Source organism: Muntiacus reevesi, chromosome 6 (assembly GCF_963930625.1).
Source record: "Muntiacus reevesi chromosome 6, mMunRee1.1, whole genome shotgun sequence".
In the NCBI taxonomy this organism is placed as follows: domain Eukaryota; kingdom Metazoa; phylum Chordata; class Mammalia; order Artiodactyla; family Cervidae; genus Muntiacus; species Muntiacus reevesi.
The window spans coordinates 5,142,153-5,169,619 of NC_089254.1; the positions used below are offsets into that span (position 1 = coordinate 5,142,153).

The 27,467-nt window shown below is 46.4% G+C and overlaps 2 protein-coding genes and 1 long non-coding RNA gene across 5 annotated transcripts in view; 2 read left to right on the forward strand and 1 right to left on the reverse strand.

Moving 5' to 3' along the window:
* The window catches only part of DDC (dopa decarboxylase), an 89,380-nt gene extending 79,926 nt beyond the window's left edge, over positions 1 to 9,454 (forward strand). The window contains exons 12-15 of the mRNA XM_065939068.1: positions 209 to 307; positions 2,831 to 2,932; positions 6,296 to 6,503; positions 8,901 to 9,454. Of these exons, the coding sequence (XP_065795140.1) occupies positions 209 to 307; positions 2,831 to 2,932; positions 6,296 to 6,503; positions 8,901 to 8,914 (423 nt within the window). The 3' untranslated portion in view covers positions 8,915 to 9,454. The remainder of the gene's footprint in view (positions 1 to 208; positions 308 to 2,830; positions 2,933 to 6,295; positions 6,504 to 8,900) is intronic.
* Positions 9,455 to 14,945: 5,491 nt separating this feature from the next.
* Positions 14,946 to 16,192, reverse strand: LOC136170667 (uncharacterized). The gene is made up of 3 exons (XR_010663662.1): positions 16,172 to 16,192; positions 15,434 to 15,629; positions 14,946 to 14,984 (listed from the first exon to the last, which is right to left on the reverse strand). It is a non-coding gene; the product is annotated as an uncharacterized lncRNA (long non-coding RNA).
* A 3,590-nt stretch (positions 16,193 to 19,782) lies between these two features.
* On the forward strand, positions 19,783 to 24,757 carry FIGNL1 (fidgetin like 1). Of its 3 annotated transcripts, none has more exons than XM_065938879.1 (3): positions 19,783 to 19,830; positions 21,693 to 21,787; positions 22,425 to 24,757. In XM_065938879.1, exon 3 carries the CDS (start codon positions 22,435 to 22,437, stop codon positions 24,463 to 24,465), a length of 2,031 nt encoding a protein of 676 aa, XP_065794951.1. In that variant the 5' UTR covers positions 19,783 to 19,830; positions 21,693 to 21,787; positions 22,425 to 22,434; the 3' UTR covers positions 24,466 to 24,757. The 3 variants fall into 3 exon arrangements, with proteins under 3 accessions (XP_065794951.1, XP_065794950.1, XP_065794952.1); XM_065938878.1 differs by having other exon boundaries at positions 19,805 to 19,941; XM_065938880.1 differs by lacking the exons at positions 19,783 to 19,830; positions 21,693 to 21,787 and adding an exon at positions 19,837 to 19,941.
* The last annotated feature ends 2,710 nt before the right edge of the window (positions 24,758 to 27,467 follow it).

The window sequence follows — 27,467 nt, forward strand, 5'->3', positions numbered from 1 at the left end:
GCACTCCATAAGCGCCTCGGAGCTTTGTAAAGAGAGCTTCTGGCTGCACTGCTCACGCCCCTGCTGTCAGCTTTGCCCTTGTGGCAGCCAGAAGGGTTGGTCTCCAGGGAGCTAACTGGCTTCAGGAGAAACAAGTCAGTCCTTGAGTCAAAAAGGAAGCTGGCCCTTGGACAGTCCTCACGAGCTGCTGTCTTGTGTCTGGTTTCAGCACTGGCAGCTGCCGCTGGGCCGGAGGTTCCGCTCTTTGAAGATGTGGTTTGTTTTCAGGATGTATGGAGTCAAGGGACTGCAGGCCTATATCCGCAAGGTGAGTCTGCTGTCATTATTTATCCAGGTGGCATTAGCGAGGTCTTAGACCTGAGAAATGAAGTACGATGTTGTCAAGCAGGGCACAAGGAACTGAGCGAGTAAGCGCAGTGCAGAGCAGGGTGTATGAGTGAAAGCGGCTCAGTCGGGTCCGACTCTCTGTGACCCCAGGGGCTGCAGCCCGCCAGGCTCCTCTGTCCATGGGATTCTCCAGGCAAGAGTACTGGAGTGGGCTGCCATTGCCTTCTCCAATAGCAGTATGTGTGCCCTGCTTTTTTTTTTTTCTAAGAGCTGAGGAAACAGGCCAGAGGAGACCCGCTCACTTAGCTGGCTGTGGACGGCCTGCCAATTTCCAGCCAGGCCTCCCGTCCTGGCGTCCTCAGCTGTGGCCCCACCCTGGCGGACAGAGGCCCTCAGACGGCCCGGGTGCGGGGCAGCCCTGCAGTCTCACTTTGGTGGCAGTGCTGGGCAGCTGCGGGCAGGGCGATGGTCCGGGCCCTTCCCTGTGACGGAGCACGTGGCAGCAGGCGGTGGCTCGGGGCCCCAGGGCGCCACATTCACCGGCATCCATCCAGCTTACGAGGCTGCTGGGGGGCTCTAAGGGGTCTGGAGCATCTCTGTGGGCAGAGAGCTGGGAAAGGACATGTAAGCGGGCCCATGAGTTCTCCCCGTGGGGAGCCTGTGCTCAAAAGCTGAACGAGGATTCAGCTGCTCTGGGGAAGCACAAGTAGTGAATCTCACGAGGGTGATTCCAGCTGGAAGCTCCGGGAAGCTGGTGGTGATCATGTTGCTGCTTCCTGAAACGCACTTCGTGATTCCCTGAGAGGGACCGACCCTGCCCTCTTAGGAGCCAGATACACCCCAGCAGGTGTCCATCTCCCCAGGATCCAGCGTGAGAGGACCCCCTGCCAGCAGCCTCTGGAGCCCTCTAGTGGCACCAGGTTCATCACTGCCTGGGGACCCCTCATTTAAACCGTGGTGTTTCTCATACATATGGAATCTAGAAAAATGGTACAGAGGAACCTATTTGCAGGGCGGGAATAGAGATACAGACAGAACAGTCAAGTGGACAGTGGGGAGAGGGGAGGGTGGGACGAACTGGGAGATCAGGGCTGATGTGTATGCAGCACCACGTGTGAACAGACAGCGAGGGGAAGCCGCCGTACAATGCAGGGAGGTCAGCTCAGGGCTCTGTGCTGACCCGGGGGGTGGGGTGCAGGGTGGGGAGGGAGGGGACTCCAGAGGGAGAGGGTACATTTATACATATGGCTGATTCACTTTGTTTTATAGCAGAAACGAACACAACATTGTAAAGCAATTATATTTAAAAAAAAAATAAATGACGTTTCTGTCCCAACACTTGGAGCAATGCAACCTCTGCTCAGATGCCCCCTGGACACCCGTCAGTGAGCCCCACACTGGATGCCGGGGTTCCAGATGAGCTCCGTGGGCACTGAGACCTGGGCGAGCTGGTTCTCAGATCACATACTGTGTGAATCAGCTCTTGGTCTCTGTAAACACCTCCATGTTTAGTATGGGCTGGATCAGACAGAGGAGGCAGCCTGGGGCTGATGAGGGTCTCACTGTGGCGGCAGATGCTGTGGGATAACAAACAGCCGCAGAGCGGGAGCTCTGGTGCTGGGCAACTGCGATAGAGGCAACCTCAGTCTCCTGGTCTGCAGAATGGGCATGATTATGGTGTAATTGGGCTTCCCAGGGGGCGCTAATAATAAAGAATGCAGCTGTCAATGCAGGAGATGCAAGAGATGCAGGTTGGTCCCCTGAGTCAGGAAGATCCCTTGGAGGAGGAAATGGCAACCCACTCCAGCACTCCAGTGCTCTCGTCTGGAGAATCCCATGGACAGAGGAGCCTGGCGGGCTACGGTCCCTGGGTCACAGAGTCGGACTCAACTGAGTGACTGGGCAGGCCCCTACATCGCGGGCCAGCACCACGACAGGGTGGCGAAGCGCACGGCTCCCCAGCTGGCGCCCACATCTCTCTTCAGCGTGAGTGTGCTCGTGCTCAGCTCTGACCGATTCTGCAGCCCCATGGACTGCAGCCCGCCAGGCCCCTCTGTCCACGGGGATTCTCCAGGCACGAACACTGGCGTGGGTTGCCATGCCCGCCTCCAGGGATCTTCCCTCCCAGGGATCAAACCCACGTCTCTTACGTCTCCTGCATTGGTAGGCGTGTTCTTTACCACTAGCACCACCTCTCTTCTGAAAAGTTTAAATCCCTCCTGACAGCATTTAGCCTAAAATTCTAAAAGATTGGTTGTGATGAACACGGTCTTCTCAGCAGATGACAAGAGGTGTTTTTCTGAAGATGGTGGCCCTTTCTCCTGGTAACGGGTTTCTCACCCTCTGTGGGGACAGCGGGGCATGGGTGACATCAGTGTTAGAAGAAAATGGCTAAGGCATGCTAATGAGTTACAGACGCATGGTCTGATACTGTTCTCTAGGCGGTGAAGTTGTGAATCAAGTCGTGACAAGAGACTCAGACAAATGTCCCTTCCCTTTCCAGCACGTCCAGCTGTCCCATGCGTTTGAGGCACTGGTGCGCCAGGACACCCGCTTTGAAATCTGTGCAGAAGTCACTCTGGGGCTGGTCTGTTTCCGGCTAAAGGTATGCCTAAGTCGACTTCATTGTCTGCGTTTTCTTGACTGGGAAGAGAGGAAGCTGTCATTCATTACATCCATCCATACATCGACTGAGCTCCCCAGAGGCCTTGCGTGGCTCCCCACCAGTTTTCCAGTCTGCTGCTCCCACCTCCCCACGCTGACCCACAACTCCCGCCCTTCTCCCTGGTACTCGGACCCCCTGCCCGTGTGTACCTGGTGGGAGGATGCTGGCCATTTTCCCCATCGATCCAGCTCTAGCATTGGAATCCTTGGAGGACTGACCCATGCACGGGCTCATGGGCCCAAGAATGGTCACTGGACCGGCACAGCATCACCCGGAGCCTGTGAGGAGCCAGGCTCCGCTCACTCGGGACCTGCTGACTTGCACCCCATATGCCCCCAGCTGCTGGTGCAACAGGGGTTCGAGGGGTGTGGCTCCCGTGGGCTCTGTCGTTCTGCTGTCTGAGGGTGTCAGCCACCTTTGCTGAGAATCACAACCATGTTTTCCACAAACCCAAAGGGCACTGCTCACACAGGCCCTTATCAACCAGCCTCATGTGGAGGAAGCCAGTAGCTTAGCCCTAACGCCCTGACCACTCTCTGGCTAGCTTTCCATTTGCAGAGCCAATCCTATCCACAGGCCTCCGTGTCCAAGTCCACAAAGGGAGGCAGCAGAAGGCACGACGGAATCACTGATTGTCAAGGTGCTGCCCATCCAAACGTGGCCCTGGTCTTACCCTTGCCTCCTCACACTGAATGCACAGGCTTTCAGGGCTGGTGAGAACCACGCATAAAAACCTGGAGGCAAGAGAGTAGAGTTGTGACACAAGACCTGGCAGGGAGATGCGAGGCTCACACAGACACCAGCATAGGAGGGCAGAGCATCACAGACACCTGAGCGCAGAGGGCAGAGCATCACAGACACCTGAGCATGGGAGGGCAGTGGTCAGCTTTGGCGCCAGGAGCAGGGCCCCACAGGGTGAGCAGTGGGCGCGATTCAGTCTGTGCTGGTGTTGGCGGCCAATAGATGTGATGTTCTTGCCATCAAGCAGTTGTTTTTGTTTTTACCACCAATTTTCTTGATGGATTTTAATTTTTTTAAATTTTAGCAATTTTATTGAGATGTAATCCACATACCATACACTCTGTCCATATAAACTATACATTTCAGTGATGTCTAGCCTGTCCCCGGGGTTGCATGGCTATCCCCACAATCTAGCTTGAGAATATCTTCTTTCTCCCTCAAGGAAGCCCCAGCCCCATCCCTGGGGCCACGGATCTCCTTTCTGTCTGTGTGGACCTGTCTGCTCCAGACATTCATGTTAATGGGACCATCACTCTGCTACCTTCTGTGACCGGCTTCTTTCAATGAGCATCACGTTGTCAAAATCAAGACTTTTATTTTCTCCTCCCCATTTACTTGGGCAAAGCTACCCGCATGTCCCTTCCTGCCCTGGGTGCCCAGGAGCTTCTCAGAAAGCAAAACGTTTCTTCTATGAAACTTGTTACTTCTATTCCGTGAATCCAGCTTCTCCTTGAGGAGGCAAGTTGTCCAGGCATTATCACTCGTTTCCTGCCTCCGTATCTGCTATCTTGTTATGTTCTCCTTTGCCCTGTTGCCGTCTGCTCTGGAGGTCAAGTCTGCTGTTGCTACCGTTGTTACACCTCAGGCTGTTTTCTGTCTTTGCCTCTGTTTAGTAGAAAACATATCTTGTCTGATCCATTTGAAAACGGTGAGCAAAGCTTTCCTGAGTGGCTTTGCTTTTATTTCCTGCCTATGGCACTTTCAGGCATTTGCTCTTCCATTAAGTCTTCCTGGTGAAGTTCCATCCTTTCAAACCATCATTTCCACCTCCTCACCCTCATCCTGGAGCAGAACCTGCTCTAACTGGATCTGATGCAGCAGCAGTTTCTAGGTGGCCTTGGGCCCATACACTGTCCATGGGCCACTGGTCAGAGCCTCACGCCAGTCGGCGACCTGCAGACTCTGCACAGACGTGAGGCCCGGGTCCTGCCTCCGGCCGACCAGCTCATCTCTCTTCCCTCTGTCCTCCCTGCTCTCAAGACGGAGTGAGAACAGTACAGTCTACTGTGGGTCATGCGACCCAGGACACTGGCCCCGCGTCCAGGCCCTTCTGCATCAAGCATGAGGCGTGTGGGGGTGGAGTCCCTGCCTGAGGACAGAACCAAGACAGAGGCGGGCGAGGACGAGAAGGGTAACCGGCCTGAGCAGTCTGTGTGACGCATGCCCTCCACCTGGGCCTCTCGGTGTGGGGCCCCCGGCCTTCCCATCCAAGGCTGGCGGGCTGCGCCCCTCCAGAGGAGGGCTACTGATGGGCCTCTGGTCCACAGTTCGAGGACAGTTTTCCAAGAGTCTAGCCAGAAGCTGCCTATTACGCTCCATTTTCTACACAGCAATTGCCTACATAGGAAGGCGTTCCATTCCAAGGAGGCATTAGTTAAGTTTAGTCTGTTTGCAGGTTTAGTGAAATTAGCCTAGGTACCCAACTAACACAATCGGTATAGAGTACTATAATAGGTTTGTAATACTTTTCACACAAATATTACATTAAAAAATAAACAAAAATAGAGAAGCATTTTTGATCGTATAGTACAGTACCTCGAATAGCACAGTAGGACCAGGCATAGCATCACTGCTTTTATGCTCGCTTCCAGACTTCCTGGGCACGAAATAAAGATACCTCCCTACTGCACTCTGATCCCCTGGAGAAGGGAACGGCTACCCACTCCAGTACTCTGGCCTGGAGAATTCCCTGGGCTGTAGAGTCCACGGGGTCGCAGAGAGTCGGACACGAGTGAGCGGCTTTCACTTCACTCACCCGCTGCACTCTACCCACGACTGTGCAGTAAATGACCCAAGAGCACGCTTGCAGAGGATGCAGGCACACGACCCGCCGGACACGCTGACGTGACTGCACGTGTGAACGCACTCTCACCTTTGAAATTTCACAACTTCAAGGCTCCTATGCAGGAGACTTACTGTATTGTGAGATTTCTCCTGTATGTTTCCATTCACTGGTGCCATTAAACAGTTCTGCTGTTTAAGCTCATCAACTTAGAGGTAACACATCTCAGAACCTTCATTTTTTCTTTGTAAACCTGGGTCACACAAGGTTCATCTTTCGACAGCACACTGGAACATGAGCAAATTGTTGTACAAGGGAGGCAACCCTCGTTCAGGCCCACGTAACCATTACTTAGTTGAATTTTTTATGACTGCAAATGAAAGGCCTGTGGTGAGGCGGTTCTCCCGCTGACCAGGGGCTGCATCACCCAGCACCTACCTCGCGTCATGATACATGTCTGAGCCTCCAAAGATCTGAGTGCTGCCTTTCTCAACCTGCAGGGTTCCAACCAACTGAACGAAGCTCTTCTGGAAAGCATAAACAGTGCCAAAAGAATCCACTTGGTTCCTTGCTCCCTGAGAGACCAGTTCGTGCTGCGATTTGCCATCTGCTCACGCACGGTGGAGTTGGCCCACGTGCAGGAGGCCTGGGAGCACATCCAGGAGATGGCGGCCAAGGTGTTAAGAGCACCGGGGGAGGGAACGGCAGGTAAGCCACCCTGTGGGGAGAAGTCCCTCCACCCTAAAAGAGGGAGAGAGCCAGCCCTGTCTGGTCCGGAGAAGCAGGAACATACCACATAGGGAGTCTTTAGAAACTTCCATAGATTTCTACTTTGCACTCTTTTATTTGACACTATCAGTCATACATCTCTGTAATACCCCCTCAGCTTTCTCCAGTGTTACCCCCAGCTTACTCTTATAGCAACTTATAAGCTGGCAAATGGTAGATAAATGAAAATGAGTGAAAACACTCAAAAAGGAATTTGACATGACGGCTGATTTGCTGTCAGGAAGGACCACGTTCATGTTGATTTAGAGAAAGAAAATATTAAACTATTGTGCATCAGTTATAGAAACCCTGAAGACAGTGGGCAGGTGACTTGTAAGAAAAGCATCTCACAAACACAGCATTGACAACAAGTTGGAATGATGTCTGTTGAACTGCAAGGGTCTTCAGAGCCTTCGCATTAGGTTATTTTATGAATGTCATTCCATTGATTTTCCACCACCTTGATTTCTTTCTTCTTCCTTTTGCCCCACTTGGGGGAGGTGGGTGGTAGGAGCTTCAGCTTTTCTTTCTTTTTTATATTAAACAAGACATTTATATCTCTCTAGAAAGAGTTTAAATAAAGGCAATCAAGGGGCAACAGTGGGGCTTTAAGAATCATCAGGATCCCAGGATCCTTCCTTCTTGCTTCCCTGCTATTTTTAGCATCAACATAGAACACCTGTCTCATGGCCCAAAATGGTTGTTCATACTCCAGCCATTGCATCCTCATTCCAACTTTTCTTTCTTTCTTTTTCTGCTTTGTGCCCATCTGTCATCACCCACGGGGGATGCAGAACCTAAATGTGTGACGGAATTAGTTTTCTGAGTGCATACAACTTGATCTTCTGGGCTCTTAATTTTAACTATGAGTACCTGAGATATTAATACTATAGTGCAGTGGTCCTCAACCTCTAGGATCTAATGCCTGATGATCTGAGGTGGAGCTAATAATTATACAAATAAGGTGGACAATAAATGAAACACAGTTGAATCATTCTGAAACCATCCCCCCACAAATGGTTCATGGAAAAATCATCCTTGACAAAACCAGCCCCCAGTGCTGAAAAGGTTGGGGACTGCTGTGTAGTCCTCAAAAAATCGGAAGTTAAATATTGCATTGAATTTACGTGAGAGGTCCATCCAGGCTTCTGGGCCATGAGGTCAGAGACACGCCTCTTTCAGGGTGTGTCCTGAAATATCAGGTCCTTTTCCTGGCTTGGCAAACCCCTTTCCTAAAGGTCTGCTGCTCATAAGCTGAGGGATCACCCTTCAGGGAGCAACACCCCAGTTAGACTTGAGCATCTTGGGAAGGTGATGGGAAGAGGCCTATAATTCCAGATCATTCCACTGCTCCACAATAAGCATCTCTGTGTGTGATGGGGGTGTGTGTGTATGTGGGGGGAGTAAGATAAATTCAAAACAAAACCACACAGGCAAACACTCTAGAGGAACATTTCTGCGACTCTATGTTTGTGTATCTTATCATGTCTTACTCCCCTATGCCTGGAACAACACAGGAGACTGTAGCTCAGAAAACTCATCTGAAACAGAGGCAGGTCTCTGATAGAAGTAACAATTACTCTGGAGTAATTATGCATGTGTGCGTGCTACGTCATTTCAGTCGTGTCTGTTTGTGACCTCATGGACTGTAGCGGCCAGGCTCCTCTGTCCATGGGGATTCTCCAGGCAAGAATGCTGGAGTGGGTTCCCATGCCCTCCTCCAGGGGATCTTCCCAACCCAAGGATCAACCCCCTGTCTCCTGCATTGGCAGGCAGATTCTTTACCACTGAGTCACGGAGGAAGCCCCTTGTGCTTATGTAAATTACAACAAATGCAATGATCACAGTTCTGTAGGAAAGAAGGAACTATCCCTATTTTACATAAGGTAGGAAATGGGGCCAAGATTCTAGTTGACATTAATAACATGTATCATAGAGAAGGGGCTTCCCAGGTGACTCAGTGGTAAAAAAATCTGCCTGTCAGTGCGGGAGACACAGGAGACATGGGTTCCATCTCTGGGTTGGGAAGATCCCTTGGAGAAGGAAATGGCAACCCACTCCAGTATTCTTGCCTGGGAAATCCAATGGACAGAGAAACCTGGTGGGCTACAGTTCACGGGGTTGCAAAAGAGTCAGACATAACTTTGCAACAAAACAACAACAATCATAGAGAAGCCAGATTGGCAATAAAAGCTCATTTCTTCCAGTTTAAACTCTTTTCTATTTCACAGATGGAAAAGTATATTCCTTCTCTGTGTTCCGAGGAGTATACAAAATTCTGACTTTCACATTTTTAAAATATAGCCATATGTTCCTGTTCTTTTTTTTCCCCTGTAGAGATCAAAAATTGAAATTATCTGAAGACTGGAATGAGAGGAAACTATGTATCAACCCAGCTCCTCAGAACCCAGCCTGTATGTGGCACGTGCTTCTTCTCCAGTTCAGTTCAGGGCTCTTTGTGACCCCATGGACTGCAGCATGCCAGGCTTCACTGTCCATCACCAGCTCCCAGAGTTTACTCAAACTCATGTCCATCAAGCTGGTGATGCCATCCAACCATCTCATCCTCTGTCATCCCCTATTCCTCCCACCTTCAATCTTTCCCCAGAGTTACCCAGAAAGAATCCCATGATTGTACCTTTTCAGCCACTCATCAATGAAGAAATATTATTTGCTACAAGTTAATCTCAGTGAATATAGCTTTTATTCATTATTTGGCTGTGACTTCTGTTGATTAAAAAATCATATGTTTCTATGCCTTTGAAGTTGTCAGTGGGGGTAAAGCCTTATTGAAATATCGTCCAGGGCTATCTATGATTATGGGATTTATTCCTGTGGTATTTAAATTGTTCTGTCATGTGGCTTAATGCTCAATAAACAATGTGAAGTGTTATGAGTATTGTGTCTGGTGAGCATCCTGTTCTATACCATAGAAAATCGATTGGTATAACGTGGACTTATCCTTTCAAAACAGCTAAAGATATGACATTCCTGGGTATTTTTAAACGACATTCATTTCGTCAACAAGCATTTAGGGAGTGCCTAGTATATATCTGATGGGCTTCCCTGGTGGTGTTGGTGGTAAAGAACCTGCCTGCCAATGCAGGAGATGCAGGAGACGCAGGTTTGATCCCCTGGGTCGGAAAGATCCCCTGGAGGAGGGCATGGCAACCCACTCCAGTATTCTTGCCTGGAGAATCCCATGGACAGAGGAGCCTGGCAGGCTACAGTCCACAGGGTCTCAAAGAGTCGGGCGTGACTACAGGAACTGAGCACATAGGCATGCAGTATGTGTCAGTCACTTCTAGATGTAAGAGCAACATGTGAGTTTTATTTGGAAATGAGTTCAACTTCTAAAGAAATATCAGTAAGTTTAGAATCAAGACACAGCCAGAGATGAAATTCTGCTGGTGTGGGGAGAAAGACTTCTGGGGCCTTGGTCTCCTCATCTGATTAGTCCACCTGCCCTGTGGTATCATGACCAATAGACACCTGAAGATTCTCTTTATACACAAGTATCAGGAAGATGCAGTTTTTGTCCAAATAACTGATCTTTATTTGAAACTATTTTTGTTCTTAGAAACACATATATTTTAATTCCAAGACTAGTTTTTATTCTTTGGAGGCTATAGAATTGTCAAAAACACTCTCAGAATGGGACTTTGAATTATTATTAGGGCTATCTGAATTTTAAAGATGTCTGTGATCTACATGCATGTAATTGAATTCTCTGTTTTTTTGAAATCTGGAAGTACGTCAGATGCCATGTGGTCCCTATCTCATTTGGTCAGGTCATTTCTTCTCTGCCCATCAGTAGACAGACCTGGCCTCCATCACAGCATGGGGATGGGCCACTGGGACCCACTGTTGCCACCACATTAGGAGCTGCAGAGGGTGGTGATCTGCGCTCAGATCACAGTGTGGAGGCCGAGGTGCCTGCCTTGTACAGTGAGGTTTTCTGCCCCTGAGTGTGCTCTGGAGTTAAGATTGCTGCAGCGCCCCCTACGCGGGGCCTGAGTCACCCATGCAGCCGCAGCCCTCAGCCTTTGGGAGCAGTTCCACCCAGCCGATCCACAAATGCGCTCTGGAAAGATGAATCAGATTTGTGTTTGAGGCAGGAGGCAGGGCAGCAGGTGACAGCAGAGATGCTGCTGGGTGACATCGACAGAGAGGGAGCAGGAAGCTGGTGGATGAAGGAAGAGGTCCCCACTGACCGGGGATCTCTGTATCGGGGAATCTCAGATCTCAGCTGGAGTGTAGACCCATGACAGACTGCAGCTTGCCCACTTCTGGCTCATTTCTAGCTAACTCGTGGCAGTTCCCCCCACCTGACCTCTCTAGGCATCTCCATAGCTCAGTGATCAAACCCCAAATTACCCAGCCTAAGGACAGAAGGACACACTTCCTCCCAGTTTATTTAATACACATCCTCATGGCATGTTCTCTATGTTGCAAATATTTTAATATTAACTTATTTATTACTTAAAGTTATCCACTATTATTCCTGTTTTACAGATGAGAAAGTGGTCCAGTGACTTTTCTGCATGAGGTCTGGAACACAGACCACTCACACTCTTAGCCATTCAGTTCCAAGTGAGCTGTCTCTTCCCCAAATAAGCCATTTCTCAGGATAACTGGCAGTGAGGAGCTTTCAGTCCCTTCTGGGAAGAGCCCATCTTCGCCTCCCAGGGTAGAGTCCTGGACCCTGACCCTAGCCAGACAATCCCCAAACAGCCCAGTGTGGGGAAGTTTCTGAAGGTCTGCACTGTGCAGCCTAACCCATCTGTGCAGCATCTTCACAACCAACCCAGTGTCAGGATGCAGTGCACAGATCACCGCTGGCCCTGGGACCAGCCAGCATCTCCCGACAACAGGCACCTCCAGTTAGCGCTGGGAAAATCCCAGATCCATCTGGACACACCTAACATCTTGATGCCAAGAAATCTGTTTTTTCTTATGACACTGCTGACCACAAATGAAGAAAGTGTTTTCCTCCTGGCACCAAAAACATGGAGTGTTTTCCACCTGTCTGACAGCCCCTGCCTGGAGTTAGCATCCAACCCCACATGTTAAGGGCTCAGTCCCGCAAACACCCTCACCTCACTACCAGCCCTGGGCCCCCTGTCCTCCTGCCTGACCTGCTATATATTGGGGTTCCCATCACTCTCATGTCAAGATTCACTGTTGGCCAGAACAGTTTACAGAACTCAGGAAGTTACTTTATTTGCATCCACAAGTTTAACATGAAGGATACAACTCAGGAACAACCAGATAGAAGAGAGACATAGGGGGCTTCCACCCCCACCCCCACTCCCTCAAGGGCTTGGCTCTCCAAGCAGCCTGATGTGCTCAGTCAGCTAGTCAGTTCAGCTGCTCAGTCGTGTCCGACTCCTTGCGACCCCACGGACTGCAGCACGCCAGGCTTCCCTGTCCATCTCTGACTCCCTGAGTTTACTCAAACTCATGCCCATCGAGTCAGTGATGCCATCACCAATCTGAAAGTGCTCCAAACCCTATTGATTAGGGGTTTTCATGGAGATTCCAGGACATCACTGGTGGATTAAATCACTGGCCATTGTGATTAACCCAAGTCTCCGGTCCCCCTCCCCCACTGGAGGTGGGGATGGGGTGGTGCTGAATGTTCCCACCCTCTCACTATGGTGACCCCCTCCATCTTTACTCTGTCTATGCACCTGCCAAGAGGAGCCTCCCTAGAACAAAAGAGATTCCTGTCACCCACGGAATCCAGAGGATTTAGGAGCACTGTCAGGAGCCAGGGACGTAGACCTAATACATAACTCTTATTATATCAGATCTAAGATACCTTCTGGAATCATATACCTACTCCCTAAAATGCAGAAACGTAGACCTAATACATAACTCTTATTATATCAGACGTAAAATACCTTCTGGAATCATATACCTCCTCCCTAAAATGCAGAAATGTAGACCTAACACATAACTCTTATTCTATCAGACCTAAGATACCTTCTGGAATAATATACCTCCTCCCTAAAATGCAGAAAGCAACCAAATTTCCTGACAACAGAGAATCTCATTCGTGCTGACTCCATGCCTGATGCAGGAGGAATTTGTAGAAAAGCCAAGATTTTAAAAAAAGAAGCAAGAATATTATTTAGCTGTATAAAAGAATGAAATAATGACATTTGCAACAACATAAATGGACCTAAAAGTGATCATACTAAGTGAAGTAAGTCAGAAAGAGAAAGACAGGTGTCATAGGATATCACTTACATGTGGAATTCAAAAAGATGATACAGATGAACTTATTTACAAACAGAAACAGATTCAGACACAGAAAACAAACTTATGGTTAACAAATGGGAAAGGAAGGGAGAGGGATAAACTGGGAGTTTGGGATTAAAATATACACACTACCATTTATAAAAGAGACAAACATAAGGCCTATTATACAGCCTGTGTGTGTGTGCTCAGTAGCTCATTTGTGTCTGACTCTTTGCGACCCCATGGACTGTAGCCCACCAGGCTGCTCTGTCCATGGAATTCTCCAGGCAAGAACACTAGAGTGGGAAGCCATTCGTTTCTCCATGGGACCTTCCCAAACCAGGGATCAAACCCAGGTCTCCCGCATTGCAGGTAGATTCTTTAGCACTGTGACATTTGGGAAGCCCGTTAAAACAGAGGACCGTAATAATCTATATGGGAAAAGAACCTGGAAAAGAATATATACATCAGAATCACTTTGTTGTTATCTGGAACTAACACAACGTTGTAAATCAACTGGCTGTGTGCTCGTGCTGTTGCCTCTGACTCTTCGCGGCCCTTTGGACAGTAGCTTGTCAGGCTCCTCTGTCCATGGAATTTTCTAAGCATGAATGCCGGAGTGAGTTGCTTCAATAGAAGATAAAAATTAAATTAAAAAATAATAAATTGAAAACAAAGGAGAGTTTGCTTTCTCTTGGCTGATTATCCCAAGGGAAACAGAAGGAGGAAGACCCCAGAAGAAGCAGGTTCCAACCATCCATTGACTTCACACCTATGCCCCTTAACCTGAGAGTCCAGGTTAGCAACAAACACTGCTGGTCTTTTATTCAGAAGGCCTGCATTTGAGGAAAGGAATGGAGCTTGCCTAATGGCTTTCTGATCTAAGGATTGTTTCATTGCTTTTATCAATCATGGAAATCTCCAAATATATAAGAACATGTTTTGCTTTTTTTTAAACTGTGTTTGAAATCGATCCTTATTTCTTCAGTATTCATGTGTCACCTGCCATCACCTACACTTGTCATAAGTAGTAGAAAAAATAAGAAAGTTTGTGAGAGTAAGATGCTTGTATGAATTGGATAAATTTGGAACTATCATTTTGGAGAAAGTTGAGTGTGATTCCACAGGTAGAGATGCAAAATGCATGGTTGAGGAAAGAAGAAAGGAGGAAGAAGAAGAGCAATGGGTTCATATAGAGAAGACCCATGACATATGCAGAAGACTATACATACACATTCCATATACAGAAGACTCCAAAAATGTCCAGAATGTTGAAGTCAAATCCAGACCCTGCCATTGGTAAGAGATGGTGATATCTCTGTAACCGAGCAGGACGCTATGAGGCCTTCCCAGAGTAGACCCCCACACACGTCTTCGGCCGGCCTTTTGTCTGTAGAAAAACTTTAGTCTAAGAATAAATTTATTCAGAGAAGTGAGAACATATAGAAAGGAAAACAGTCAAGCAAGACAAAATGATAATAGGTTAGCCAATAAACAAAGTCAAGGACTTCGGTTCCTCCTCAAGGACTATAGCTAATACTCTGAGTCATGTCCTTTGAGCTCTTCTGCAGAGGCTGAGACCCCCAGCAGGTGAGAGAATTAACTGTGTGCTGCTCAGAAGCACATGGAACCCGGACCAGAGGGAGCCAGAAGGCTGATGACGCTGGCCCCTAACCACCTCACCACCAGCCCACCAGCCCACCAGAAGAACGTCCACACGTGGCTCATGCCCTGTGCTTGAACACTATGCAACTCCTCACCACCCCGTCCAGGGCAGGACACGTAATTTTAAGGGCATTAGCCTCCCATGGCCCCCTCTGCCTGGCAAAACAATTAAGCTATTCTTTTCTGCTTCACCCAAAACTCTGTCTCCACATTTCTATTCAGCACGGTTGAATAGAGGACAAGTTTCAGCGACATCCCCAGGCATTAGAGAGGAGCCAAGTCACATGAGGAGTGTTAAAATGGAAGAGTATTTTATTGGGAAAGACACAGAGAGGCCTTACTTGGTAACTGTCTTCAAATGTTACCCTCACTCTGACATGAAGAGTCTTTGTGCCTCAAAGAGCAAGAGACACAGAGGGAGAGTTATTTTCAATGTGAAAAGTCGACTTACCAGCAAATAGAATATGATCTGTCACAGGGCAGTAAATTCTCCACCTCGGTGGGTGCTGGCTGGAGACAGGAAAATCAACAGCTGAGAAAAGGTCGGGGAAACACCTCCAAGAGACTGAAAACTACAGTACATGGCCTTTAATCTCCCTTCTGTGTCTCAGATTCCAACAGTCTATGAAAATAAGAGAATCCGGCTAAATTACAAAGTAGAAACACCACCAACAGCATGGGTTATTTTTTCTGTGAGAAGCTCTAATCTGTGCAACCCACGTCCAGCAAAGGACTTGCCCATAACCACGCCTAGCACTTGGGCACTGTGCTCTGGGGGTCAGCTCTGGCCTCGACGCCCTTCAGAGGTCAGCTCCATTTACCCCCACAGTCCTTGGAGGTAGATCATGAGTACTGGAGCCAGGATCTGAACTCTGCCTCCACCACTTAGCACCAGCCCCTCTGGCATAGGAATACCGTGTGTTAGCTTCCTAGGGCTGCTTAAAAGAGAAGAAATTTACTCTCTCGGAGTTCTGGAGGCCAGGATCCAGAGGTGGAGAGGTCAGCCAGGCCATGCTCCCTCCAAAGCCTCCGGGGAGGATCCTTCCTTGTCCATCCCAGCCCCTGGCAGTCCAGGTGTTCTCAGGCTTGCGGCTTCACACCTCCTACTTCTGCCCCATCTTCAGGTGGTTGTCGTCTCTCTGTCTCTCTTCTTCTCTATAGAAGCATCGGTTACATTGGATCTCAATCCTGTATGACCTCAGGTTAACTCAATTGCATCTGCAAAGACCTTATTTCCAAATAAGGTGACATTCACAGATACTGGATGTATGTTTTTTTTGGGGTGGGGGGGATACAATTCAACTCACAACATATGGTATTAAACTGGAAGTGCCAGAGGTATGAACTCATGTTGGCAGTAGATTCAGGAGAAAAACAATAGAAGTGGGTCATTCCTTTCCTGCTCTGTCTACTCATTTCAGGGGCGGCCCATCTCCCTACTCACCAGCTCCATTCATGATGCTGATGCCAGGGAGCCTGTCAGAGCCTTCCCGGTTCATCCAGTGAGCTAGGGCAAACCTGTTACTGAAATTGCACATCTCATTCACCCCAGGTCCACACAGCCTTTACTCCTCTGACAGGGGCAGGGACCCATCCCCTCCATCCCTGATTTTCCCTCTGCCTTCTTCCTTAATGCCGAGTTAAGGAGGTGAAAGGTGGGAAATTGGTCAGGGTCCAGCCACAATCAGGAATCTCACCCAAAAGGAATTGACTCTTGTTCCATTTGCTTCCATATCCCTTCCACCGCATCCATTTCCCTGGACCTACAAACACACCACTTTTAACATTAAAGTGACTCTTCTGGCAGACGAAGATGCACATTATTTGAGGCCATATTTTCCCTCTGCTTAAAAACAAATGAGATTACTGAAGTGTGCATTGGCATTTGTTGGAGATCATGTTTATAATATTCATGAATATGGAAATGAGAGGCCAGCTCCCAGAATCCCTCGCACCAAGAACTTGCATTCTGTTCGCTGTAAGAGAAAACTTCTTCCCTTCTGGGTCTAAAATTTTTTACTAAGCAGCAAACAACAACAACAACAACAAAAAATAGCATATGGTCTCAGAAGGAAAGTGGAAGACCTGCCTAGCTCAAGCACTACATTCTTATAAATTATGCTAAAGTATTAGGATGGTATTCTAAAATACCCCATTTGTAACAGAAAAGGTCTTGCTATAGATTAGGGCTTGAATCCCCCAAATATCATTAATAACACTAGTAGTAGCATTAAATATAACACAGCATCACAATTGCTGAATGTCTGCAACATGACAGCTTCTGCTTTGATAATTTAAGTATTAGAGCTCCTATTAACCATAGCTCTTACAATAGTATCTTGGGTTAGAGATGCTTATTCTTGTTTTATAGATAAGGGGGAGGTTGAAATTCAGACAGGGCATGGAATTGAGTTAGAGTTTTGCCAACTATGCAGGAAGAAAAAACTGCTGGATTGGGAAATGCTTTTCTGTCAAATGTGCAAAAGTAAAGTGGCGATGCTAGTGTCACTTGGCGAAATTTTAATATGTGAACAATGGGCTTCCCAGGTGGCACCAGTGGTAAAGAACTCACCTGCCAATGCAGGAGATGCAAGAAACGCAAGTTCAATCCTGGGCCTGGAAGATCCCCTGGAGGAGGGCATGGCAATCCACTCCAGTATTCTTGCCTCGGAAATCCCATAGACAGAGGAGCCTGGCAGGCTACAATCCATAATGTTGCAAAGATCAGATACAACTGAAGTGACTTAGCACATACTCACGCACATGAACAATACTCTTAGGAGGCTAAGATGGTGGTTTATATAATATAAATTCTACAAAATGCTATCAGTAAAACTCTGGTGATGAAAATCACTGAAAATTGCTATTATCCAAATACATAGTATTGATATGATTTCTAAATATACAAGAGAAAAACAGCTAGTATACAAAGCTGGTAAACTGGTCTTGAGGTAACATTTTTCATTTTCATTTCATTCTGGGTAATTATAATAATTAGTAAATTATTTAGTATATTATGAAGAATTAGGATAAAAAGTCCTTTTGTTACTACCTAATCCAAGAGATGAATTGTGAGCTACCCTTTTCCCTTGTTTATTTTTAAAAGGTATTGTCCAATCATGCCCTTTTATTTTATGCCCACTTTAAAAAATTTTTAAAGAAATGTCCTAAAAGAAGTGTTCCATCTCACACTTCTTTAGGTCTTGCATTTCAATGTCATGTGCTGTTAGTTGCTCCAAGAACTGGACAGTCATTTTCTCCATCCCTGGTGCCAGGCGCTCACTTTCTGGGGAAGCAGTACCCACAGGACCAGGGAGGCAGGAGAGGAGGCGTCACTGTGGCTTTCCAAGGAGTGTCTTCTCTTTTCTCTCTGAGAGAAATACTCAGGAGGGCAGGTTCTTCCCCAGTCTGGCCCCTTCTTGCTTTAAACCAGAATACGTGAGCAGGTTCCTGGGTTATAGGCATGCCCTTGGGACACTGAGGTGATAAACCCGGGTAGGATGATGGCAGGATGAGAAGGTGGGAAGATGGTCCTTTGTGACCCCCTCAGGTCACGTCATCAGACTCCACACTTCCCAGGCGACTCATGGCATGAACTATTAAGCTGGTGCAAAAGTGTAATTTTTGCTTCGTTGAACTTTGCCATTTGATACTGGAATACATTCTTAAATGTGGTTATGTTATATATCATTTTAATGCTCATTTCTTGCTTCATGTTTTTGGCAAATGAATTATTACTTGCTGTTTACTTTATATGTATTTTAGACTATGGAAATGATGCTAGACAAAAAACAAATTCGAGTGATTTTCTTGAGTTCAAAATGGTCCATAAAGCAGCAGAGACAACTTGCAACATCGACAATGCATTTGGTCCAGGAACTGCTAACAAATGTACAATGCAGTGGTGGTTCAAGAAGTTTTGCAAAGGAGACGAGAGCCTTGAAGATGAGGAACGTAGTGGCATGCCGTCAGAAGTTGACAATGACCAACTGAGAGCCACCATAAAAGCTGATCAGAGGCTGACAATGACAAACTGCGAGCATCATCAAAGTTGATCTTCGTACAACTATATGAGGAGGTGCCCAAGAACTCAATGTTGACCATCCTATGGTCATTTGGCATCTGAAGCAAGTTGGAAAGGTGGAAAAGTTTGGTAAGTGGGTACCTCATGAGCTGACCGCAAATAAAAAAAAAAAATCGTCGTTTTGAAATGTCATCTTCTCTTAGTCTATTCAACAAACAATGGACCATTTCTCAATCAGATTGTGATGTGCGATGAAAACTGGACTTTATAAGGACAACCAGTTCAGTGGTTGGAACTAGAAAAAGCTCCATAGCACTTCCAAAAGCCAAACTTGCACCAAAAAAGGGGTCATGGTCACTGTTTTGTGGTCTGCTGACCATCTGATCCACTACAGCTTCTTGAATCCCAGCGAAAATATCACATCTCCGAGAAATATGCTCAGCGAATCAGTGAGATACACCCAAAACTACAAAACTGCAGCCAGCATTGGTCAACAGAAAGGCCCCAATTCTTCACCACAACAATGCCCTACCACAACCAACACTTCAAAAGTTAAACAAGTTGGTCTATGAAGTTTTGCCTCATCAACCATATTCACCTGACTTCTCCCAGACCAAATACCACTTCTTCAAGCATCTCAACAACTTTTTGCAGGGGCAATGCTTCCACAAGCAGCAAGACACAGAAATGCTTTCCAAGAGTCTGTTGAAACCCGAAGTATAGATTTTTATGCTACGGGAATAAACAAACTTATTTCTTGTTGGCAAGAACGTGTTGACTGTAATGGTTCCTATTTTGATTAATCACGATATGTTTGAACCTAGTTATAATGATTTAAAATTCAAGGTCTGAAACCATAATTACTTTTGCACCAACCTAATACGCAGAGGTGGCTGTGAGGGGTATTCCATTCCTTTTCCTGCGCCAGGACACTCCTTGGGAAGAAGGGCATGCTTCCCAGTCTTCCAGGAGCAAGTCCTCCAGGGCTCAAGGAACAAAAAGAGACGCTGGCTGAGTGACGGGGGGATCTGAGATGTGGATTCTAACTCCCAGATTGAGTCTAAAAGTGTGTGAGAGGGAGGCCCCTTCCCAAGAGAAAACAACCAAACCAACTCACCAGGAGAGCCGGCCAGAGCTTGGAGACCGAGACACGGGGGCGGGGTGGGGGCGGGGCTGGAAGCTCAGACCCCGCCCCCGGAAGCCTACAGCGCTTCCCCGCCCGCGCTAAGGTCTCACAGACACACGCACGCCGGGATGCACGCACGCACGTTGGGGGCTGAACCGGTAGCAGTACGCAGGCGCACAAGCCCGCGCGCTTTTCGGAAGCCTCAGGTCGGCGGGCTTGGGAGGCTAAGGCCGCGGTGGGGCGCGGGGCCGGGAAGGCTGAAGAGCGAGTGGCTTCACGTGCGAGCAGGCCAACCCGGGAGTGTGGTGTCGCGGCTGGTAAGGCTCCGGCAGCGGCGGGTCCGGAGCCGGCCTCTGGGGAGGCGGTGTCCCGGGGGCCGGGCGTGCGGCGCTCTCCGGAGGCTCCGCGGGGAGAGGCGGGGCGAGGCTTGGAGCCAGAAGGGTGGGCCTGCACCTGAGGTCAGGGCCAGCGGGCAGTGGGCGGTCCCTCCCTGTGAGCGCCGCAGGCTCCGCCCTCCGCAGCCGGGTCAGCGCGGTAACCTGTCCCTAGGGGCGCTCCTCCGGTGCAGGGGGAGGGTCGATGAGGTGGGAAACACCTACTGTCTGCACCAACGCCGCGTCCTACAACACGCAGGGAAAACCCCAGAAGATGGGACTGCAGCTCATACATCACTGCCGAGTAACCGTTGTAGAGATCTAGGAAGTGGTGCCCCGGGCCAGGCTGTGCAGCTGAGGGGCGCTGGCCAAGCCATCTTTGGTTTGTGTGTCCGTAGTCCTTGGGTGAATGATTGTGTTGAAAGGAAAAAGGAAGACTTGAGAGGTGAATGTTAAAGAAATCGGAAAGGATGGAAAGGAAAGAGCAGGGTATTGGGGGCAGTGATTAGAACGCTGAGCCTTTGGAAGAATCCCAGGATTGCAGACGATAGGATGGTATGACGCTGTGGGAGAGGAATAGGATGTTCATGGTAACAAGAAAGTGGGTTGTAAGTGACTTCCAAGTCACCTCTCTTGCAATTTCTCATTTCTGGTATTGATTAATGGGATTAAAATAGGGTAAAATGGAATAGTGGAAAGAGGGATAAATTGTCACGAGATGTCAGTTTTAGTTTTGACTTTATAGCTGTAAGCAAATTAGGATCTCTCTGAGTGTTTATTTTTTTCAAAAATATTACAGAGGTTTATGAACAGCTACTTGCAATATGACTGATTCTTTGTTAGGGTTCATGGGAGAAAGCTATATTAAGCATGGCTCTTGCACCAAAATAACCTGCTGATTATTAAGCTATAGTTACAGGTAATTTCAAAGGTAAAATTTAAAATACATAAAGTTCTTGGTTTTTACTTTACTGCAGTACCCTTAGGGAGCTTCAACATTTTCTTACACATTTTTCTTGTGGATAGTCAGGTAAATTCTACACATCCACCAACATTCATCTATACATTCATCGACAGTTCCGTAAAAATAATTTTAATTTAATGTAAGGCGGCATATAAGACTAACATGAGGGGAAAAAGATCTAAAATAAAGCACTTTACTACCCACTCGTTCTCATGTTTCATCACAACAGCTTCACTTTTTAAAGCATCCTGTGAAACTGGGAAATTGTGAGAGATTCTGGGGCATCCTGTTTTAAGTGCTCATCTACCTGTTTCAAATTCTTGGAAACGTTTAGTATGTGATAATTGTGCGTTTGTTAAACGTTTAGTATGTGATAATTGTGCGTTTGTTATCAATAATTATTTGATTAACAAATAATTTGTGTGTGTTAACAAAATAATTTGTGTTAACAAATATTTGTTAACAAATAATTGTGTGTTTGTTATCTGTGACCTTTGGTGGCACTGTGAAGGGCATTTTGTTCATGGTAAAGTGCATATGAACTGCAGTGAAACTGCTCATGTGTAAATTCTGGCACCATTGCTCACTGGCTGTGTGACCTCAGCTTAAGTTTCTGAACTCTCAGCCTCAGTATCTGCATTTGTGCATTAAAGAGGCTAATAGTAATTTTCAGGTATTTTCATATTCATTATTTGACTTGATTCTCACAATGATTTCTCTCATTTTACAGATAAAACTGAAGGCCCAGCAATAGGAAAAAGCCAACATGACATTGTTCCTCTGATTGTCCTTAGAGACCAGATTTATACCCTTCTGCTTGACTTGGTTTGTTTTGCTTTACTTGTCTCTAGTTCCATTGTTTTCCATGTTGCCGCCACTATCTTTGATCTTCCTGCATTTAATGTTTGTGGTGGTTCTGGGGAGAGTGACCTATTAACTGACTAGGCCCAGGGCCCTGACAGGACCCAAGACTTTCCAGAGGGTGGTCCTTTGAAGTGCCCTCAGAATGCCCAGACACCTTTGGTCACTAACACCACCCTCTAAACCTGGTGAATGTTTTTCCTATTCACAGGGAAAATTGTTATATAACTAAAACAGTTTAAGCCATCAGTTCAGTTCAGTTCAGTTGCTCAGTCGTGTCCGACTCTGTGACCCCATGAATCGCAGCACATCAGGCCTCCTTGTCCATCACCAACTCCTGGAGTTTACTCAAAACTCATGTCCATTGAGTTGGTGATGCCATAACAGAGCATTATTAACTCTTTAATCTTTTATATCTTTGGTGTTTGAAAGCTATGATTAAGTGGATGTTTCCACTATAAACAGCCTTTCCTTATAAATTTACTTTATAAATAAAAAGTCCAGTGTGCCTTCCTTAAGATGGGCAAAGATTTTAAAAGTATGTTTAAAGTGTTATGTCTTTGCTTCCGTCTAAACTGAATTTTTTTCACCTTTGTTGTAGAGCCTCTAAAATGCAGGCCTCCAGCTCCAGGTCTGTGCACCTAAGTGACTGGCAGAAGAATTACTTTGCACTTACATCTGGCACATGTACACCAGGACAGAAGGCAGATGCCTACCGGGCACAGATACTCCGCATTCAGTATGCATGGGCAAACTCTGATATCTCCCAGGTCTGTGCTGCTACACTGTTCAGGAAATACGCAGAGAAATATTCTGCAGTTATCGATTCTGACAATGTTGAAACTGGCTTGAATAACTATGCAGAAAGCATTTTAACTCTTGCAAGATCTCAGCAAACTGACAGTGACAGATGGAAGTCTGGATTGTCAATAAATAATGTGTTCAAACTGAGCAATGTGCAGGAGATGATGCGTGCTGGCAAGAAATCCAAAGACTCTCTGTTGGCACCTGCTGATGCATCATTGGTCATCCACAAAGAGGCCACTGTCTCCGACCTTCCTGCATTTAGCATTTGTGGTGGTTCTGGAGAGAGTGACCTGTTGACTGACTCAGCCCATGGTGCTGACAGGACTCAAGAGTTTCCGGAGGGTGGTCCTTTGAAGTGCCCTCAGAGTGCCCAGTCGCCTCTAGTCACTGACACCACTAAGACGTGTCCTGTAGCCTCAGCGCCTTTTGGTGAGTCGGCCCCTGCAAAGTTCCATGCCAAACCATTGTTTGGGAATGTCAAAAAGGAAAATAACAGCTTTCTCAAAGGCAACATAGGACCAAATGTGCTCTCATCTAATCAGCCTTGTTTTCCTTCCTTCTGTGAAAATGCACGGGACAGAAAAGCTTTTTATGGTGCCGGCACCATCGATGCACTTTCCACCCCAGCACTGAATAAGGCTTGTAGTAAAACAGAAGATAACGGCCAAAGAGGGGAGAGCAGCCTGCCTGCCTTTAAAACTGCAAAGGAACAGTTATGGGTAGATCAGCAGAAAAAGTACCACCAGCCCCAGCGTGCATCAGGGTCTTCATATGGCGGAGTGAAAAAGTCTCTGGGGGCTGGTAGATCTCGAGGGATATTTGGAAAGTTTGTTCCTCCTGTACCTAAGCAAGATGGGGGAGATCCGGGTGGGGGGATGCAGTATAAGCCTCAGGGTGCAGGTGCTGCAGACCCAGCACATCCCATGGACGAACGTCTGAAGAACTTGGAGCCCAGAATGATTGAACTTATTATGAATGAGATTATGGATCAGGGACCTCCAGTAAATTGGGACGATATTGCAGGTGTGGAATTTGCCAAGGCCACGATAAAGGAGATCGTTGTGTGGCCCATGTTGCGGCCAGACATCTTCACTGGCCTTCGAGGACCCCCTAAAGGCATTCTGCTCTTTGGTCCTCCTGGCACTGGTAAGACTCTGATTGGCAAGTGCATTGCTAGTCAGGCTGGGGCAACGTTTTTCAGTATCTCTGCTTCCTCCTTGACTTCCAAGTGGGTGGGTGAGGGGGAGAAAATGGTCCGTGCATTGTTTGCAGTAGCAAGATGTCAGCAACCAGCTGTGATATTTATTGATGAGATTGATTCCCTGTTATCTCAACGTGGAGATGGTGAGCATGAATCTTCTAGAAGGATAAAAACTGAATTTCTAGTTCAGTTAGATGGGGCAGCCACATCTTCTGAAGACCGTATTCTAGTGGTGGGAGCGACCAACCGGCCACAAGAAATTGACGAGGCTGCCCGGAGAAGGCTGGTGAAAAGGCTGTATATTCCCCTCCCAGAAGCTTCAGCCAGGAAACAGATAGTAGTTAATCTGATGTCCAAGGAGCAGTGCTGCCTCAGTGAGGAGGAGCTCGCGCTGGTGATGCAGCATTCTGACGGGTTCTCCGGGGCAGACATGACTCAGCTGTGCCGGGAGGCATCTCTGGGTCCTATTCGCAGTTTGCAGGCTGCTGACATTGCCACCATAACGCCTGATCAAGTTCGCCCAATAACTTACAGTGACTTTGAAAATGCTTTCAAAACTGTGCGACCTAGTGTGTCTCCGGAAGATTTAGAGCTTTATGAAAACTGGAATAGGACTTTTGGTTGTGGAAGATAAATGGGACACTTAGGATGGCATCTTTGTAGTCTTGTCTTTCCACTTTTTATTATAGCAAGGAAATTAATGAATTGCTTGTGAAATGTATATTCTGAATCTGTACCTCAAAATAAAATAGAATAACAGTATGTTAACTTTTACAATTGATTGACTTAGACTATATTAATATAAGCTCAATTTTCATTCCAGTTGTTTCCTGATATTTAAGCCTATACATACAAGATAGGAATGCACTTTTTTTGTTTTGTTGCTAAGAGGTCTTTTCAGGATGTATGTTGTGATGAATAGTAAGCTCAAACAGAAACTTTAAAAAAATTGTGATTTGTGCATGAGGATGTATCTGACTTACATGCATGTTTTATTGAAGAAAGTTTCTTGTGCGGATCACATCATGCTTAGTGTTGGCTAGTATAGTGGTTTATATTAGAAACTGAGTGTTGTTTGCTGTTGTTTAGTGATCTCAACCAAAGCTATAGTAAAAATGCCAGTTTTTAGTTTGTGTGGCTTATAACCTCTTAATGGTTTCCTTCCTTTATCAAGACTGAACATGTTCAGAAATAGGTGAATGTAGTATCAGAGGCATCCACAGAAGAGAAAGGGGAAGAATGGGTTTTTCCAGGGGGTAGGTGATATTTACAATTAATATTTTATTTGATACTACTTTATAGCCTGTAGGGTTGGTCTCATTCAAAAATGTTTTTAAGTTTTTCAGATACACTATTTCATTTTCTAAATAATACATATTCTGCATAGAAACATTACAAAATAGAGGTGAACAAAAGAAAATAAAAATCACTGTTATCTTGCCATTTTGAGGAACATACTGTTAACATTTGTGTTGCTTCTTCCAGATGTTTTATATAGGAGCAGGGTTCTGCTCTGTGTTCTTATTTGTAGTTTGCTTTTTTCTTTAAAGTATATGAGTCATCATCTTCCACATTGACATCTATGACATCTTCCCTTAGTGTCTGGGATCCTGTTGTATGGGTGGTGTATAATTTAGTTAGCCCTCTGTTGGAGGACTTTTAAATCAGGTCATTAGGTTCACCTTTGTTTATTGTAAACAGGAAGAGATCTTTAGTCTTTCCCATTCTACTGTTTTCCTCTATTTCTTTGCATTGATCCCTGAGGAAGGCTTTCTTATCTCTCCTTGCTATTCTTTGGAACTCTGCATTCAAATGGGTATATCTTTCCTTTTTTCCTTTGCTTTTCACTTCCCTTCTTTTCACAGCTATTTGTAAGGCCTCCTCAGACAGCTATTTTGCTTTTTTTGCATTTCTTTTTCTTGGGGATGGTCTTGATTGCTGTCTCATGTACAATGTCATGAACCTCCATCCATAGTTCATCAGGCAGTCTGTCTATCAGATCTAGGCCAAAATTTGCCTGTTACTCCAGGTGTTTCTTGACTTCCTACTTTTGCATTCCAGTCCACTATAAAGAAAAGAACATTTTTGGGGATGTTAGTTCTAGAAGGTCTTGTAGGTCTTCATAGAACTGTTCAGCTTTGTCAGCTTTACTGGTCAGGGCATAGACTTGGATTACTGTGATATTGGATGGTTTGCCTTGGAAACGAACAGATCATTCTGTCATTTTTGAGATTGCATCCAAGTACTGTATTTCGGAATCTTCTGTTGACTATGATGGCTACTCCATTTCTTCTAAGGGATTCCTGCCCAAAGTAGTATATATAATGGTCATCTGAGTTAAATTCACCCACTCCAGTCCATCTTAGCTCGCTGATTCTTAGAATGTTGATGTTCACTCTTGTCATCTCCTGTTTGACCACTTCCAGTTTGCCTTGATTCATCGACCTAACATACCAGGTTCCTATGCAATATTGCTCTTTACAGCATTGAACCCTGCTTCCATCACCAGTCCCATTCACAACTGGTTGTTGTTTTTGCTTTGGCTCCATCCCTTCGTTCTTTCTGGAGTTATTTCTCCACTGATCTCCAGTAGCATATTGGGCACCTACCGAGCTGGGGAGTTCATCTTTCAGTATCCTGTCTTTTTGCCTTTTCATACTGTTCATGAGGTTCTCAAGGCAAGAATACTGAAGTGGTTTGCCATTCCCTTCTCCAGTGGCCCACATTCTGTCAGACCCGTCCGTCCTGGGTGGCCCCACACGGCATGGCCTAGTTTCATTGAGTTAGACAAGGCTGTGGTCCTGTGATCAGATTGGCTAGTTTTCTGTGATTGTGGTTTTAGTGTGTCTGCCCTCTGATGCCCTCTCGCAACACCTACCATCTTACTTGGGTTTCTCTTACCTTGGACGTGGGGTCTCTCTTCACGGCTTTTCCTTACCTCTGATGCGGGGTAGCTCCTCTCAGCCGCGCTTGTGTACCGTTGCAGCTGCCGCCCATTAAATGCTTTAGTGATCTTTTAAAAATTGTATACATTTCTTGAGTAAAATTCTTGGATTAAGGATTTTTCAGGCTTCTGGCATGTGCTCTATTATAAATTGCCCTCTGAAACAGTGACACCCTGTGTAAAATTCCCACATGCACTGAATCAAGGTGCCTGTTTACCTGTACCAGCTGAACAGATATGCAGCTTTTGTTAGCATTCTTTTGCATCCATTCATTCAAAAAGACCCATGGTGGATTCATGTCAATGTATGGCAAAACCAATACAATATTGTAAAGTAAATATAAATAAAACTGCCTCTCTGGGTGCCTGGTGTCCTCCACCAGCATTCAGGTTGTTTTGTGGTATTTGCTCAGCATTCAAATGATCTTTCAATTAATTTGTGGGGGAGAAAGTGGTCTCCCTGTCCTACTCCTCTGCCATCTTAGGACTGCCCCTATTGGTAGACTTTTTGATGATGGACATTCTGTTCAGTGTGAGGTGATGCCTTATTTTAGTTTTCATTTGCATTTCTCTAATAATTAGTGATGGTGAGCATTTTTCATGTGCCTGTCAGCAATCTGTATGTCTTTAGAGAAATGCTTATTTAGATCTTCCAAGGTTTTTTTTTTTTAATTGAGCTGTATAAACTGTTT

What these genes read in the sequence shown, in the direction of transcription:
- FIGNL1 (XM_065938879.1), top strand. Translation starts at nt 22,435, where the DNA reads ATGCAGGCCTCCAGCTCCAGGTCTGTGCACCTAAGTGACTGGCAGAAG.